The following is a 15,333-nucleotide window of genomic DNA, read 5'->3' as shown; positions in this document are numbered from 1 at the left end:
CCACATAGTCAAAATGTAAATAATTATTGTTTTAACTTTGTAAAGGGCATCTATAAAAAAAAAACTTTGTAAAGGGCACAAACTGTTTTATTTTTTTTTATTTTATACAAAAATCATTATATATTGATTTAGACATTTGATATTTAAAGTTATACGGTTTAGATTAAGTTTTTATTTCCTTAATATAGGATATAGTGGATTGAGAGGATATTTCCTAAACTTGCAATGGTAATATCAATTATTAGAGGAGAAATAAAGTCATACAATGAAGTTAATTTGGTCTGAAGAAGTGGAATAAAAAAGTTTTTTCTTAGTATATTTATGAATATTTTTAGAGATGGTAAAATGAGTAGGGTTGATTCAAGCTTACCTAATGAAATGTAAAATTTAAATTTTAAAATTTGAGTTTGAATTAAATTTAGGTTTTCTTAAGGGACATTTATTTCATGAATTATTTATTTAATCTTGGAAATAATTTTTCCTAATAATATAACGTGGAAATGTTATTTTTAATTATTTTTTAAAAATGTATGATATTTCTTTAACATAATTTTACTCCTTATTTCGACTTAATCCATAAAAATTACAAAAGACTAAAAAAATATTTTTTTTTTTGCTGGGTTTGAATCTTATTTTTGAAACTCGTATTGATTTTTTTTTTTTACCGGGCCGCTATAGCTTGAGATCCACATCAAGCCATGCAACCTAGTTCTCCTCAAACTTTCTCCCCCAACACTTCTGCCGTCAACCACTGCTCGCCACCGCCAGAGGGAATTTCCGACGGCGGTATTTCCGTAAACATTGCAAGTGGCAATTTTGGCTGAATCATGTTTGTAAACAAAGCCTCACCATCTTCACCATCAACATTGTTGCACAGACCCACTTTTGATGAAACAGAATACAAAATGCGAGGGCACCTCTAGAGGCTCCATGCCATGGGAGTGGTTGGGAAGCCGAAAGAGGAGGAGGACTCGTCGTCGTTCTCGACGAGATCTCAGACTTCGTGAAAGGCAATCGGTGGTGAGGTCGATGACCCATCTGCGGCGGTAGCAGCGCGAGGTAGAGGAAGCTCTGGTGGCGAATCTGAAGACGCCGTCGAAATGGACGTTTTTTCAAAACACTTTGCAAGCATCTCTGGGTTTGACTTTTTATTTTTTTGGGTTTTGCGATCTTGGATTGCTTTGATTTTGCAAGACAGCGTGTGGTTGATCCACTAATTTGGTCTGGTAACGGTAAAGGTGCAATTTTTGTGTTGTTTTTTTAAGACCCAGATTGAGGGAGAACGAGCTGACCAGGGACAAATTCTGGAACCTCAGTAGATCTAGTGCATCATGTTTTCGTTCCAGGAATGGAGCCGCTGTTTGATGGCGTTTGAATCTAGCTGTCAAAGAAGAAGTAGAAAAAGAAGAAGGGAAAAAAAAGGCGCCACTGCTAGACAAAACCATAATATAGGTGAATAAGCAAGCAAGACGAAGAGGGTCTGGTTAATTTCTATGAATTAAAAAAAAAAAAAGTGAATAAGCAACTTCAATTCACACTCTAATCAATCATTTATTCAGTTTAATTTCCTGCTCAAAATTTTCGCTTGAACCACAAGGGCTTCCTAAAAGCTCAAAATAAGAGAGAAAGGAGGAGTGACACCAGAGAAAACCGGGTTAAGCGATATGCCAATATATGATATCAGTTCAACACACTACTAAAACAGTGAACAGAAACACCCAAAACAGGTGAGTGAAAAGAATATGCCACACAACTGATACTAACAAAAGAGTAATAACAGTAAGATGAAAATCAGGAACACAGCAGGTACTTGGAATCCTTAATCAGCTAACAATCTGCATATATATTATCAGATGAGTAGCGTCTATTGGCCTACACATCAGAACCAAGCATCCTTTTATTCCTTCTTCATGGACTCTTTGCGCTGTCCCCTCTTTCGAATACCCAAGCAAAACCACAGGCGCCAAGCATCAACAACAAACTCGGGCAATGAGAATGCCACAGCCCAAAGAAGAGTATGCGGCCAGTATGGTGTGCAACGAGGCTCATAGCCTATCCATTTCACACCTGCTTTGGCATAGCCATCTGTTGATGGAACAAAGAATGAAGATTTCCTGATTGATGCCATCTTGGTTGCCACATATAATGGAATCTGCATCAGGAAAATCTCAATCAGAAATGACAAAAAGATCATAGCAAATATCGTCAACTTTAACAGCAAACCAATCTATTTCCACATAGTCAACTCTTTCATACACAGATTATTTAGGTGGGCAGTTTTCCAACGGCAGAAGAAAAATGTAGGATGGAGTAAGGGAAAGGATAATAGCTAAGACCATTAAGAATATTTAAATTCACTGTGAATCCACCTAAAATTTACAATCGTCAATCACGATTCTAGTTAATTGTTGAAGCCAGAGTACCTTAAAGGATGACATCATATACTGCTCTATATATACTCATAAATAATAAGACCAAAACATTGACCGGACAAGCTTAGTATTCAAGAACAAAAAACAACGGTACCCCCAGAAAAACCAAAATAGGATGTCGCACCATACCACCCACGTAACAATAAAGCAAAACATCAAAATAAGCTAAAGAGAAAAAAGCAAGTGCAGTTGCTAACACCTACCGAAGGCAATGGTTGAAAAAAAAATTACACACAGATACAAACACACGGACCAGAATTCCTATCATGAACAAGTTGTACACAAATATGAAATATATATCAGTATTAAAAAAGAATCACAATATATCTTCAACTTTCAGCAAGATTTATAAGCATACCTGCCTTAACTGAAAAAGCATAGAGTGATAGAGTAAAGGGGATTCTTTTCCGTTCAGTTTTGTCTATGGTTTGTATAAGTAAAAAAAGTTATAACGCAAGGATTTGTGCTACACCAAATAAAATATAAGTTCTACAGTACGATAATAGTCCCAGCCTGCTAAAGCCCATAATAATGAAAAAAAGGCAACTCCACCAAGGCACATCCTTTCTTTTCATCACCGTAAAACTCCAACTGACTTAATTGAAAAAGCTTTAAAAAGAGGGTCAGTAGCATATGTCCGTAATTTTCACAATATTAAGCAAGGTTTTGAAAGACATCCCCTATTGCAATTTTGACCGCTAACATAAAAGTTTTTGGGGTCCTTGCAAAACTGCAACGGCAAATAACCATAATTGTACATAAATTGTAGCAGCATCGACTCCGCAATTTCCCGCAATATAAAGGAGTAAATGGAGAAGATAAAGGAGTAAAAGGAGAGAGGGAGAGGTCATGGGTTTAATCTCTCTCTCTCTCTGTAATTAACGACTAACATTTGCCGATCGATCCAAAAAATGGAAGGACTCACAAAATCGCAACCGTAATTTAAAACCTTGATATTGAGAATTACAACAAAAACCGCTACCACAATTCCAATTTAAAATACTTGAGACTAGAGCTGTTCAGCTCGAATACAGATCAATAACTAAGCTAATTTGCTGAAACTTGATAGGTGGAATTAAGCAAAAAAAAACAGGAAAAAGAATTATACTTTCTATCCCAAAAAGAGAACTAAGCAAGCAAGAAGTTAACTTGAACGACTATAAAAAAACAAAAACATCACAATACCTGACACTGAACGTCAATCCCACTCTTCTTGTATTCAACATAGAGACATCTCGAAAACTGGTCGATGTACCTGAAACAAGGAGCACAAAACCTCAACAAAAAAATAAAATAAACAAAACATATCACAAAGAGGAAACGCAACAACCAACAAGAGCAATCATCAACAACAACTCACGCTTTGGTGGCGGCATAAACAGCATAAAGAGGATCAGAAGGAATAACAATAGCAGCTCCAGAACCAATGTTAACAATCGCCCCCTTCTTTCTCCTGAGCATCCCTGGCAGAACAGCTTGCGTGACCTTAGTGGTTCCAACAACGTTAACCTTAATAAGGTTGTTGAGAAGCCCCTCGTCCACTTCGTGGAAGAACCTCGCGTAAGGATACGAAACTCCCACATTGTTAACGAGCACTCCAACTTCCAACCCTTCAATCGCTTCGCTAATCTTCTTCACGCCCTCGTCCAGATCCCCGGAGAAGTCAACCACGACGGTCTTAACCTCGGTTCTTCTGAACTTCGCCGCGATCGAATCCGACACGTCTTTGAGCTTGTCGGGGTTCCTTCCGACAAGGACGAGGTTCAGGCCCTTGCGAGCGAGCTCGAAAGCGAAGCTCTTTCCAATGCCGTCAGTGGGTCCAGTAACCACTGCCCAAGATCCGTACTTTTTGAGATTCTTCGGTGGTCGGAGGAAATTGACGTAGACCCATCTGAAAACAACGAAAGCCAATTTGAGAATCGTTAACAATCCGACAACGAAGAGCAGCGCGAACCATAAAGGTTGGGTCTTGAGCCTGGCGATTATGCAGCATTCCATATTGGAAAGTGGGAAGTGTGAATGAATATGATGAGTGATGAGTGTGTTACAACACGAGAAAGCGGTTTATGAGGGAAAACGATGAGAGCATTGAATTTATGATAGAGAGAGAGAAGTGTGGGTGAGGTAGATGAGCGGAAAACCACCAGATTTAAGTAGAAAGGTTGGGGGCATAACAGGGGCATTCAATGAATACTGATGCGCCAAATAAACAAAATGGGTGGGCGGAGTCAACTGAAAAACGGGTAGTTTGGCTCTGGCCCGTTTCATTCTACAAGCTGTGGGTCGTTACTTGTGGGACTTGTTTTAAGAGAGAGAAAAAAAAGTTATACAGTCACCTTATGAAAAATTTTATATAATTATTTAATTATAATTCATCATGTATAATATAAGTTTAATAGTTTTTTAAATAATAATTTTAAAATACTTTAAACAGTAATTTATAATTAAATGATAAAATAAAATTATTTTATACTAGTATATGAATATTAAATGTTTTTGTTAATTACAAAAAATTTAGGAAAAATTCACATGAGTAACGAGAATTAAACTCACTTCTTGTGAGATATAGATTTGATTCTTACTAATTGAGACCAATTTTTGTTGACGTTTTTGTTCTTGAAATGAGAAATTGTTGTTACTAATACATTTTTTATGAGTTTTACCTGTAATTTTTAATAAATTTTAAATCATAATGGAAAATGTATAAAAGGGTGTTGTTAATACTCTTCTTTACAAAATAATCCATGGATATTAAGTGTTATTTGACACTGAGAGATAAAAGGAAGTATAAATGTGGTTTGTGATATAATATAATAGAAAAACAGGTAAGAAAAATAATAAATATTAATGAAGTATTTGATATATAAGATTGTTCTTATACGAAAGTGTATTTTATATATCATTATCCTTCACAGGTAGTGCTAATATACACATATACGGAGAAAGAGAAGAAAAATATAGACATATTAAGTAATATGTTGTGAAGAAAAATAGAAAAAAATGAAGCATGTTCATACATATATATATATATTTGGTTTGGCCAAGTGAATGGTGTAAATCACGAAAACTGGAAGGTGTTGTGTTGGAACCCGGAAATGCATATTATCGTGGGCCAGAAAAAAAAAAGGTGTATAAAGTGAGTCCACACGTTTAATGATGCTACATGGTGTATAGTACGATGTTAGGTCTAAAACAAATGACGGGTTAACGCCCAAAACAGGTAGAATGGTTCTAGTACAGTGGACGCAGCCGTATATGTTTTGGTTCTAACTTCAAAGAAACGCATTCAATCAACTCATACAGATAAAAAAAAAATAGTTGCTGCTACTCACAAAAAATTATTAGATAGATTTGAATCATCATCATGATTCCGGCAAATATTTATGTGACATATAGTTAAATTTTTTAATTTCTTCCTAATAATTCTTTAATGTGTGTTTATATTTCAATTAAAAAAATTGAGTTTGATTGTCAGTTAAAAATAAATTTAATGTAACTTAATTTAAGTATGAAGTATTCTATTTTCAACTTAATTGAGTAGGTAGGGATAAATTAAACTTTAGTTTGAATGATAGTCATGTTCAACCCAACAAAAAAAAAACAGTTTATAGATTATCAAACAAACAGGTATAGCTTTTCACGAAGAGTGAACATCAATTTAGGTGCCAAACGATCAAACCATTAAAATTAACCAGAAAGATGGCAAAGCAAATGTTCAAAGAATAACTAGATTAAGTAAAGGCTGACCAATTGCAGATAAAACTTATAAGTATAAAACTAACAATAGTGGAAAGTAGGTAAACGACTTTACCGAAAGGCAAATCTAAAAAGAAAAGAAAAAGAGAAAAAAAAAACTATAATTAATTCACTGGGGGTCTCCATGATCAGCCACAACTTTCCATAAATGTTGTTATAGGAACTAGGACTTAATTTGTATGATCTTGATTAATGATGTTTGCTTCTTCAGAATTAGATGCTGCTGATGTTTTAATGTTGGAGTCCTTGGAGAGTCCTCTTCCACGCCAATAAAGAAAATAGCGCAGCATATAGGAATCCACTAATGAATCAGGAATTGCCCTTATGAGAAACCCCTGCACAGAATGGAGGAAGTATGGCTCAACCAGTTTTTCGTATCCAATCCATCTTGTGCATGTTTTACTATACATAGCCGGCGTTGGAACAAAAATTGATGTCTTCATTTTGGTCATCTTTGTTGATACAAATAATGGAACCTGTATGCATAGCTCAGCAGCACATCAAAAAATATTGCCATGAGTTAGATACTTAGATTGTTATATTTCCTTAAAATTAGAAGTGAAAACTTATTTTCCTAGGTTAACAACAAAATATTCTAGGATCAAGTACTTTTTGTAAGTTTTTGTCTCAAATCAATGGCCTTTTGTTTACCATTCTTTAAAAAGAAAAATTAAACATCTATGTAAAGTAGATTTCACCATTTTCTAATAATACTCTTAAGCAAAATAATGAGGGCCTTAAGGGCGTATCAGTGTGTTAAAATTGATTTAACCTTAAACAATTGTTTCTGTTTTCTCTTGTATTTTTGGGAAGGGAGAGGCTGTTAGGAGTTAAGTAATTATGTTACTTCTCATAACAAAATTCCCTATGTGATTAGTGGAAGTACAGTAGCCTTTATAAGGCTTGTAACTAACACCATTGACATGTAACAATACAAAAAAGCTTCTCTCCCAATAATTCTCTCATCTTTTCTAAACACTCTTGATTAACCTAGGTGTTCCTTTCTTCCAATACCATTGTGCAGTATCTGTTTAATTCATAATAGATTGGTCCCAGAGCTCAGGTTGGGTTTTCTGGGGAAGTTGTTCTTGGTAAAATCAAGAATGGGTTCTGCAAAGTTTGATATTGAGAAGTTTACTGGCAAGAATGATTTTGGGCTATGGAGGATGAAGATGAGGGCGCTGCTGGTTCATCATGGACTGGAGCAGGATCTTGAAGGAGAAAAGGGGTTGCCTACAACAATGTCAGCAAGGGAGAAGAAGGAGGTTCTTGACAAGGCTCATTGTGCTTTGATTCTGTCTCTTGGAGATAAAGTACTGAGGGGAGTTTCAAAGGAGAAATCAACTCGATTTGGAACAAGTTGGAAAATCTGTACATGACCAAATCGTTGGCCAACATGTTATACTTGAAGCAGAAATTGTACACCCTCAAGATGACAATAGGGAAGTTGCTGGAAGATCATTTGGATGACTTCAATAAGATCATTCTAGATCTGGAAAATATTGAAATCACCCTAGAAGATGAAGACCAAACACTTTTGCTCTTGAGATCATTACCGAACGAGTTTGACAACCTCTCTAATACTCTCATCTATGGCAGGGATACTCTTTCATTAGAAGAAGTACAAGCAGCTTTGCTTACAAAGGAGTCGAGGAGGAAGTCAAAAAGTAAGGGTGATCAAGATGCATAGGGATTGTTCACTAAAGGGAGGCCTGAAAAGAAAGAATTCAAGGGCAAGAAAGGTACAAGATCCAAATCAAAAGAAGGCAAGAAGAGGAGATGTTTCATCTGTGGAAGTGAAGAACACTTCAAGAAAAAATGTCCTGAGTACAAGAAGAAAAAGAAACAGAGGGATCAGAACAATCACAATGGTGATGCAGACGTTGCCTTAGAAGGGTATGAAAGTGTTGATGTCTTGTGTGTTTCAGAGGCACCAGTCAAACCAGATTGGGTTCTTGACTCGGGTTGCTCATTTCACATGTGTCCTATAATGGAACAGTTCAGTTATTATGAGAAGATTGATGGAGGGCAGGTTTTACTTGACAACAATAAAGCTTGCAAAGTAGTGGGAATTGATACTGTTACTCTGAAACTTATTGATGGAGTAACTAGGACACTACAAGGGGTTAGGCATGTGCCAGAATTGAGGAGGAATCTGATCTCTCTAGGGATGCTTAACAAGCAAGGTTTTGTGTGCAAGGCTGAGGGTGGAGTTCTCAAGATCACCAAAGGTTCCATGGTGTCCATGAGAGGCAAGCTGGAAAATGGCCTGTATCTTTTGGCAGGAAATGTTCAAAAGGGGGTTGTGGCAACAATGACTGAGGGAACTGATTCACATGCAAGTCTTTGGCACAAGAGGCTTGAACACATGAGGGAAGGACGATTGAAGGAGCTCAGCAAAGCAGAAGCTACTAGGAAAAGATAGTGTTGAGTCACTACAGTTTTGTGAACATTATATTCTTGGCAAGACAAAGAGGTTGAAGTTTGCCACTGCTATGCATCACTCCAAGGGTACACTTGAATGCATCCACAGTGATGTATGGGGCCAACAAAAGTACCATCACATAATGGAGCAAGGTACTTCCTTTCTATAATTGATGATTTCTTTAGGAAGGTATGGATCTACATACTCAAGCACAAGAATGAAGCCTTTGAGAAGTTCAAGGAATGAAAGGTACTAGTCGAAACTCAAACCAACAAGAAAGTCAGGAAACTCAACTGACAATGGTTTAGAGTTCTGCTCAGAAGAATTCAATCAATTTTGCAGAAAACAAGGGATTGAGAGGCATAAGACAGTAAGGGGCACTCCCCAACAGAATGGACTGGCCGAGAGGATGAACCGAACCATTATGGAGAGGGCCAGATGCATTATATTTGATGCAAACTGTTTTGCACATTTCTGGGTTGAAGTTGTGATGACCATAGCTTACTTAATAAACAGAAGTCCATCCACTGCTATTGAGATGAAAACTCCAGAAAAAAGTAGAGTGGTTACCCTCCAAATCTTGGACATTTGAGGACCTTTGGCTGTATGGCATATGCTTACATAAGGCAAGGAAAACTAGAACCAAGGGCTCTGAAGTGTATGTTCCTAGGATATCCTCAAGGGGTCAAGGGTTATAGGTTGTGGTGTATGGAGAAGGGCCAGCCTCAAGTTCTGATCAGTAGAGATGTTGTGTTCAAGGAATCTGAGATATATTACACAAGGAAGGCCTCACGGTTTGCATCAAGGGTCAACCCTTAGCCCCTACCTTTTTACCTTAATTCTGGATGTCCTCACGGAACAAATCCAAGAGATAGCGCCGAGATGCATGCTTTTTGCAGATGACATAGTCCTCCTTGGAGAGTCGAGGGAGGAGTTGAATGAGAGGTTGGAAACTTGGAGACGAGCTCTAGAAACACATGGCTTTCGCCTAAGCAGAAGCAAATCAGAGTATATGGAATGTAAGTTCAACAAAAGAAGGAGGGTTTCTAACTCAGAGGTGAAAATAGGAGACCATATTATCCCTCAAGTCACACGGTTTAAATATCTTGGGTCTGTAATACAGGATGATGGAGAAATTGAAGGGGATGTGAATCATCGCATTCAAGCAGGATGGATGAAATGGAGAAAAGCATCGGGGGTGTTATGTGATGCAAAGGTACCGATCAAGCTAAAGGGAAAGTTTTATCGGACTGCGGTAAGACCGGCGATTTTGTACGGAACAAAATGTTGGACGGTCAAGAGCCAACATGAGAATAAAGTAGGTGTAGCGGAGATGAGGATGTTGCGGTGGATGTGTGGTAAGACTCGACAGGATAAAATTAGAAACGAAGCTATTAGAGAGAGGGTTGGAGTAGCGCCTATTGTAGAGAAGATGGTGGAAAATAGACTTAGGTGGTTTGGGCATGTAGAGAGAAGACCGGTAGACTCTGTAGTGAGGAGAGTAGACCAGATGGAGAGGAGGCAAACAATTCGAGGCAGAGGAAGACCCAAAAAGACTATAAGAGAGGTTATCAAAAAGGATCTCGAACTTAATGATTTGGATAGAAGTATGGTACTTGATAGAACATTATGGCGGAAGTTGATCCATGTAGCCGACCCCACCTAGTGGGATAAGGCGTTGTTGTTGTTGTTGAAGGCCTCAATAGATCAACAATCAGGATCAAGCACTGATGATAGTGTTCTGATGGAGGTGGAGCCAGTACAAGAAAGACCAAGCCCATAGATCAAAGTTAAGAATCAAGAGAATGAGCCTTCACAGACTCAACCTGATCTACAGAACTATAAATTGGCCAGAGATAAGGAAAGAAGAGTCATTAACCCACCACTAAGGTTTGGCTATGCTGACTGGTTGCCTCTTCACTGAATGTAGCAGAAGAAATTGAGACTGATGAGCCTAGGAATTATGTTGAAGCCATCAAGAGCAATCAATCTCAAAATTGGATTGCTGCTATGTATGAAGAAATCAGTTCACTTCAGAAGAATGACACTTGGGTTTTGGTGGAGAAACCGAAAGGGACTAGACTGGTCAGCTGCAATTGGATCTTCAAATTGAAGGAAGAAATTCCAGGGATTGAAAAAGCAAGGTTCAAGGCAAGACTAGTTGCAAGAGAGTTCACTCAGAGGGAAAGAGTTGACTGCAATGAGGTATTTTCACCAGTTGTAAAACATTCTTCAATTAGAATGATACTTGCACTAGTAGCTCAAAACAACCTAGAATTGGAACAATTAGATGTGAGAACAACCTTCCTATATGGAGAGCTAGATGACAAGATTCATATGACTCAACCAAAGGGATTCATTAAAGAAGGTGATGAGAACGAGGTGTGTTTGTTAAAGAGGTCACTCTATGACCTCAAATAATCTCCTAGGCAATGGTACAAAAAGTTTGACACCTTCATTGTGTAGAATGGATTCAAGAGGTGTAAGTATAATAGTTGTGTGTACTTGAAGGATTCTGACACTGAATCCATAATCTACTTACTGCTATATGTAGATGACATGTTGATAGCTTGCAAAAGCAAAGTGGAGATTGTAAAGGTGAAAGAAATGCTTAAGGGTGAGTTTGAAATGAAGGATATGGGGCCTGCTAGTAAGATTCTAGGAATGGAGATCTTGAGGGACAGAACCAAGGATATCTTGGCTGTTACTCAGAAGAGCTATATAGCCAAAGTGCTGAAGAAGTTCAGTATGGAGAAGTTCAAGCCAATGGCAACTCCTATGGCTCAACATTTCAAACTTTCACACCAAAATTCACCAAAGTCAGAAGAAGCAGACTATATAAAGAATGTACCCTATGCAAATGCAGTAGGGAGCTTGATGTATGTAATGATATGTACAAAGCCTGATCTAGCCTACTCAGCAAGTCTAGTCAGTGGATACATGGGGAAACTAGAAAAACTACATTGGGAGGCTTTGAAGTGGATCCTAAGGTACTTGAAGGGAACCATTGAAGCTGGATTGTTGTACAAGAAACATGAAGAAAGTGCAGGGAATGTGACAGGATTTGTTGACCCAGATTATGCTGGATGCATTGATACTAGGAGGTCATTAACATGATATGTGTTTCAGTTCTGTGGAAACACTGTTAGCTGGAAGTGCAACCTGCAAAAGGTGTTCTCATTGTCCACAATGGGAGCAGAGTTCATTGTTGTGACTGAGGCAGTGAAAGAAGCAATATGGACGATAGGAATGGCAGTGAGTTTACAGGCTTAGAAAGGAGATGCTAAGGTCTACTGCCACAACCAAAGTGGTATACATTTGGCTAAAAATTAAACATTCCATGAGAGGACTAAGCACATTGATGTCAAGCTTCACTTTGTGAGAGGAATCATTGAAAGTGGGGAGGTGAACCTAGAGAAGATTATCACTAATCATAACCCAACAGATGCTTTGACTAAGGCTCTACCTGGACCTAAGTTTCTTCATTGTATACAAATTATGCAAATAGTATAGATAGTTGAAGGTTTAAACCAAGGTGGAGAATTGTTAGAATTGGTTTTACCTTAAACAATTGTTCATGTTTTCTCTCTTGTATTTTTGGGAAGGAAAAAATTGTTAGGAGTTAGCTAATTTTGTTACTTCTCATAACAGAATTCTCTATGTGATTACTGAAAGTGTAGTAGCCTTTATAAGGCTTGTAACTAACACCATGGCCATGTAATAATACAAAAAAAGCTTTTCTCCCAATAATTCTCTCATCTTCTCTAAACACTCTTGATTAGCCTAGGTGTTCCTTTCTTTCAATACCATTGTGCAGTATCTGTTTAATTCATACCACAGTGAACAATGATGACTTGGGAATATCCCATAATTTCCATCAATCGGGAAGAAAAGAGGAAAGGCAATAGAGAACCTGACATTGGATGTCAATTCCTTGATGCTTGTATTCCAAACTGATGCATCTCGAGAACATTGCAAGGTATCTATAAAAATAGCAAGTAGATCTCAGTCTGGATCAGATTTGTTTTCCTCAATTAAAACTAAAATAATAACCCAGAAAACAAAATGATTTCTTTTATAAACATCAAAACTTTTTTAGCTATTTTTTCTTTCTATTTTTCAGTTGATTTGGTAGGAAAAGGACAAGATAATGCAACAAGTAGGTAAATGTTTATATGTTTAGTCCCCATTGAAGAATTTACTTTGAACCGAAAATTGATTTTGAGTGTAAGCAAATTTAGGTAGTTTTTGCGTTGAGTAAAAATAATAATAGAATAAAAACACTAAATAGAAATCACTTCACTCCAAAATTATCAAAATTGGTTTTGTAAAATCAATTTTGTATAGAAACACTTCCCCAGGCACACAGTAATTTGATCGCAGCAGATCTTATAGTTATATGAACACAATTCAATGCAGTGAAACTATTAAATTTTGTAGTTAAGGACAAGAAGAAAACGTAGAGGAGATTTCCCCCATTAAAGTCTTGACTCCTCTGAGCAAATGAAATGAAGTCACTTCAGTTTTCTGTTCTAAGCATAGTTTAGATAGATATAAGAAAGACATAAAAACTACTAGTACATATCAAAAGAAAAAAAAGGCATAAAACTGAACAAATTTCCCCAACAAAGCAAAGCATTAATGTTAGCATATTTCTGGGTATAGTCGATCAATAAAAGCAAGATCCTTAAAAAGAAAAAAGTCCCCACCTAGAAAAGCATACATTGAAATGTTGGAAAACGGAACAAACTTAATTATGGACCACTTACGCTTTTGTAGCAGCATAGAGGGTGACTAGAGGATATGAAGGAAGCACAACAGTGGAACCAGAGCCAATGTTCACTATTGCTCCCTTTTTCTTCTTGATCATAGTGGGAAGCACTGCCTTTGTGATCCAAGTTGCTCCCTCCAAGTTTACTTTTATAATAGCATCCATAAGCTCCAAATCAACCTCATGAAAGAATCTAGCATAAGGGTAAGCCAAGCCTGCACCATTAACTAGCAAACCTATATCCAATCCATCTATTGCTTCCTCTACTTTTTTTACTATTTCAACTCCCTCAACTTTTTGCATGTCTATGACCACAAACTTAACCTCAACATCAAGTCTATCTCTTATTTCCTTGGATGTTGCCTCAAGTTTTAGAGGGTTTCTACCAACCAAGAGAAGGTTAAGTCCCTTAGATGCCAATTCAAAAGCCATGGCCTTGCCAATTCCATCAGTGGAGCCAGTGATTATGGCCCATGAACCATACTCTTTGAGATTCTTTGGTGGCCTCAAGAACACCACCCATACCCACTTGAGAAATTTGATAAGGGCACTGCACACACAAATGAAGCCTATGGTATTCGTTGCTACTAGGAACAAATCAAGCCCCTCCATTTTCATTCTAACAAACTCCAAGAAATTTTCTAACTTTATAAGAGACTTTAATAATTATGTCACCATCAGGAAATAGGAATACTTTTGTTTCTATTAGTAAATGTTTCATTAACCTCAGGAAACAACTTCACATGCACGATGTGAGGGAGTCATGTCATTGGTGTGGGCCTGTGGGGTGGGGACAGGGGTTAACGTTTCCGATGGAAGTTTACAGAGTAGGTAAACATTTGAATTTAAATACTAATAGAGTACAGTTATTAAATTTAAGAAAAAAAAATGAGTATTATAATTCTAACACACATTTCTAAAATATTTTGTCTTCGAAAGGAAATTAGATTTTCCAAAATACTCCTTCCGTCTCTGATTATAATACAGACTTATTTACAATTAATAAAAAAATTAATTAATTAAAGTATTAATATTAAATTTGTCTACGATTTTAATACTTTTTTTAAAAAATTTATCCTTAATTTCATTAAAAATCTATTCATCTTCTCTAATTTTCATAAGAGAGAAAAAGAGTCGATTCAAAATATTTTAGTAAAAAAAATAATTAATACACAAAACAATTGAAATAAAATCTTATGTCTTATACATAAGGACAAAGGAAGTATTAAGTAGTATATATTTTCATTTTCTGGTTTTTATAATAATTATAATTATAAAGCTGTCACTTTTTTTATATGGAAGATAATGAAAAAAATGTTTTTAATATTTTTTTAATTCGTTAAATAAGAAATGAAATTAAAATGTTATACTAGTATTTTAGTATTTCTATCCGTACATGAAATATAATCTGATATTCTTATTTGAGTTGAGAATCTCTAGAGGTATCATGAGATTAACATTTTCAACAAGAGTTAAACTAAATCTTAGCAATTATTTAAATTATTATATTTAATTTTATATTTTACAACTTATAGAAAAACTTATTTTAAAAAATAGAAAGTAGATAATAAACATTAATATAAAACAAGTATTTTAGTTTGTGCATTCTACACTACTACACTATAAATCTTTATTTTTAGATATTTTAAATATAATAAATAAATATTTTTAATATGAACTATATTTTAGATTAATAGTGAACAATTTAATTAGTGATATGAGGTTATCTTTTAACTGTTAAAATCATTTTTAAAAAATGTTAAAATCCAGTATCGAGGTAAATACACAGATAAAAAAAAAATTAATTTGTTTATATAGGGAAAAAAGTTAATTTGCTTGAGAGAAATTATTTTACTGGTTATTGAGATAATGTGTGAAATATGAATACAAATTCGAAGGAGATAATCATAAGAAAGAGCATTTAGAATATCTAGTCTAATAAAGAGAAT

General features: G+C 36.1%; 2 protein-coding genes across 2 annotated transcripts; both read right to left on the bottom strand.

Annotated features, from left to right (window-relative positions):
- Positions 1–1,647: 1,647 nt before the first annotated feature.
- Positions 1,648–4,478, bottom strand: LOC100817128 (estradiol 17-beta-dehydrogenase 12-like). Its single transcript, NM_001254581.2, is given in 3 exon segments — positions 1,648–2,152; positions 3,618–3,687; positions 3,793–4,478. Coding segments are annotated over 3 exon segments (963 nt in total). The 5' UTR covers positions 4,431–4,478; the 3' UTR covers positions 1,648–1,897.
- Positions 4,479–6,175: 1,697 nt separating this feature from the next.
- On the bottom strand, positions 6,176–14,538 carry LOC100816067 (very-long-chain 3-oxoacyl-CoA reductase 1). Its single transcript, XM_003551876.5, has 3 exons — positions 13,383–14,538; positions 12,527–12,596; positions 6,176–6,664 (listed from the first exon to the last, which is right to left on the bottom strand). Exons 1-3 carry the CDS (start codon positions 14,000–14,002, stop codon positions 6,359–6,361), a joined length of 996 nt encoding a protein of 331 aa, XP_003551924.1. The 5' UTR covers positions 14,003–14,538; the 3' UTR covers positions 6,176–6,358.
- Positions 14,539–15,333: the final 795 nt, after the last annotated feature.

This window comes from Glycine max, chromosome 18 (genome assembly GCF_000004515.6).
Source record: "Glycine max cultivar Williams 82 chromosome 18, Glycine_max_v4.0, whole genome shotgun sequence".
In the NCBI taxonomy this organism is placed as follows: Eukaryota; Viridiplantae; Streptophyta; class Magnoliopsida; order Fabales; family Fabaceae; genus Glycine; species Glycine max.
The sequence above is the reverse complement of the archived record's forward strand: the minus strand, read 5'-3'. Positions and strand labels throughout refer to the sequence as shown.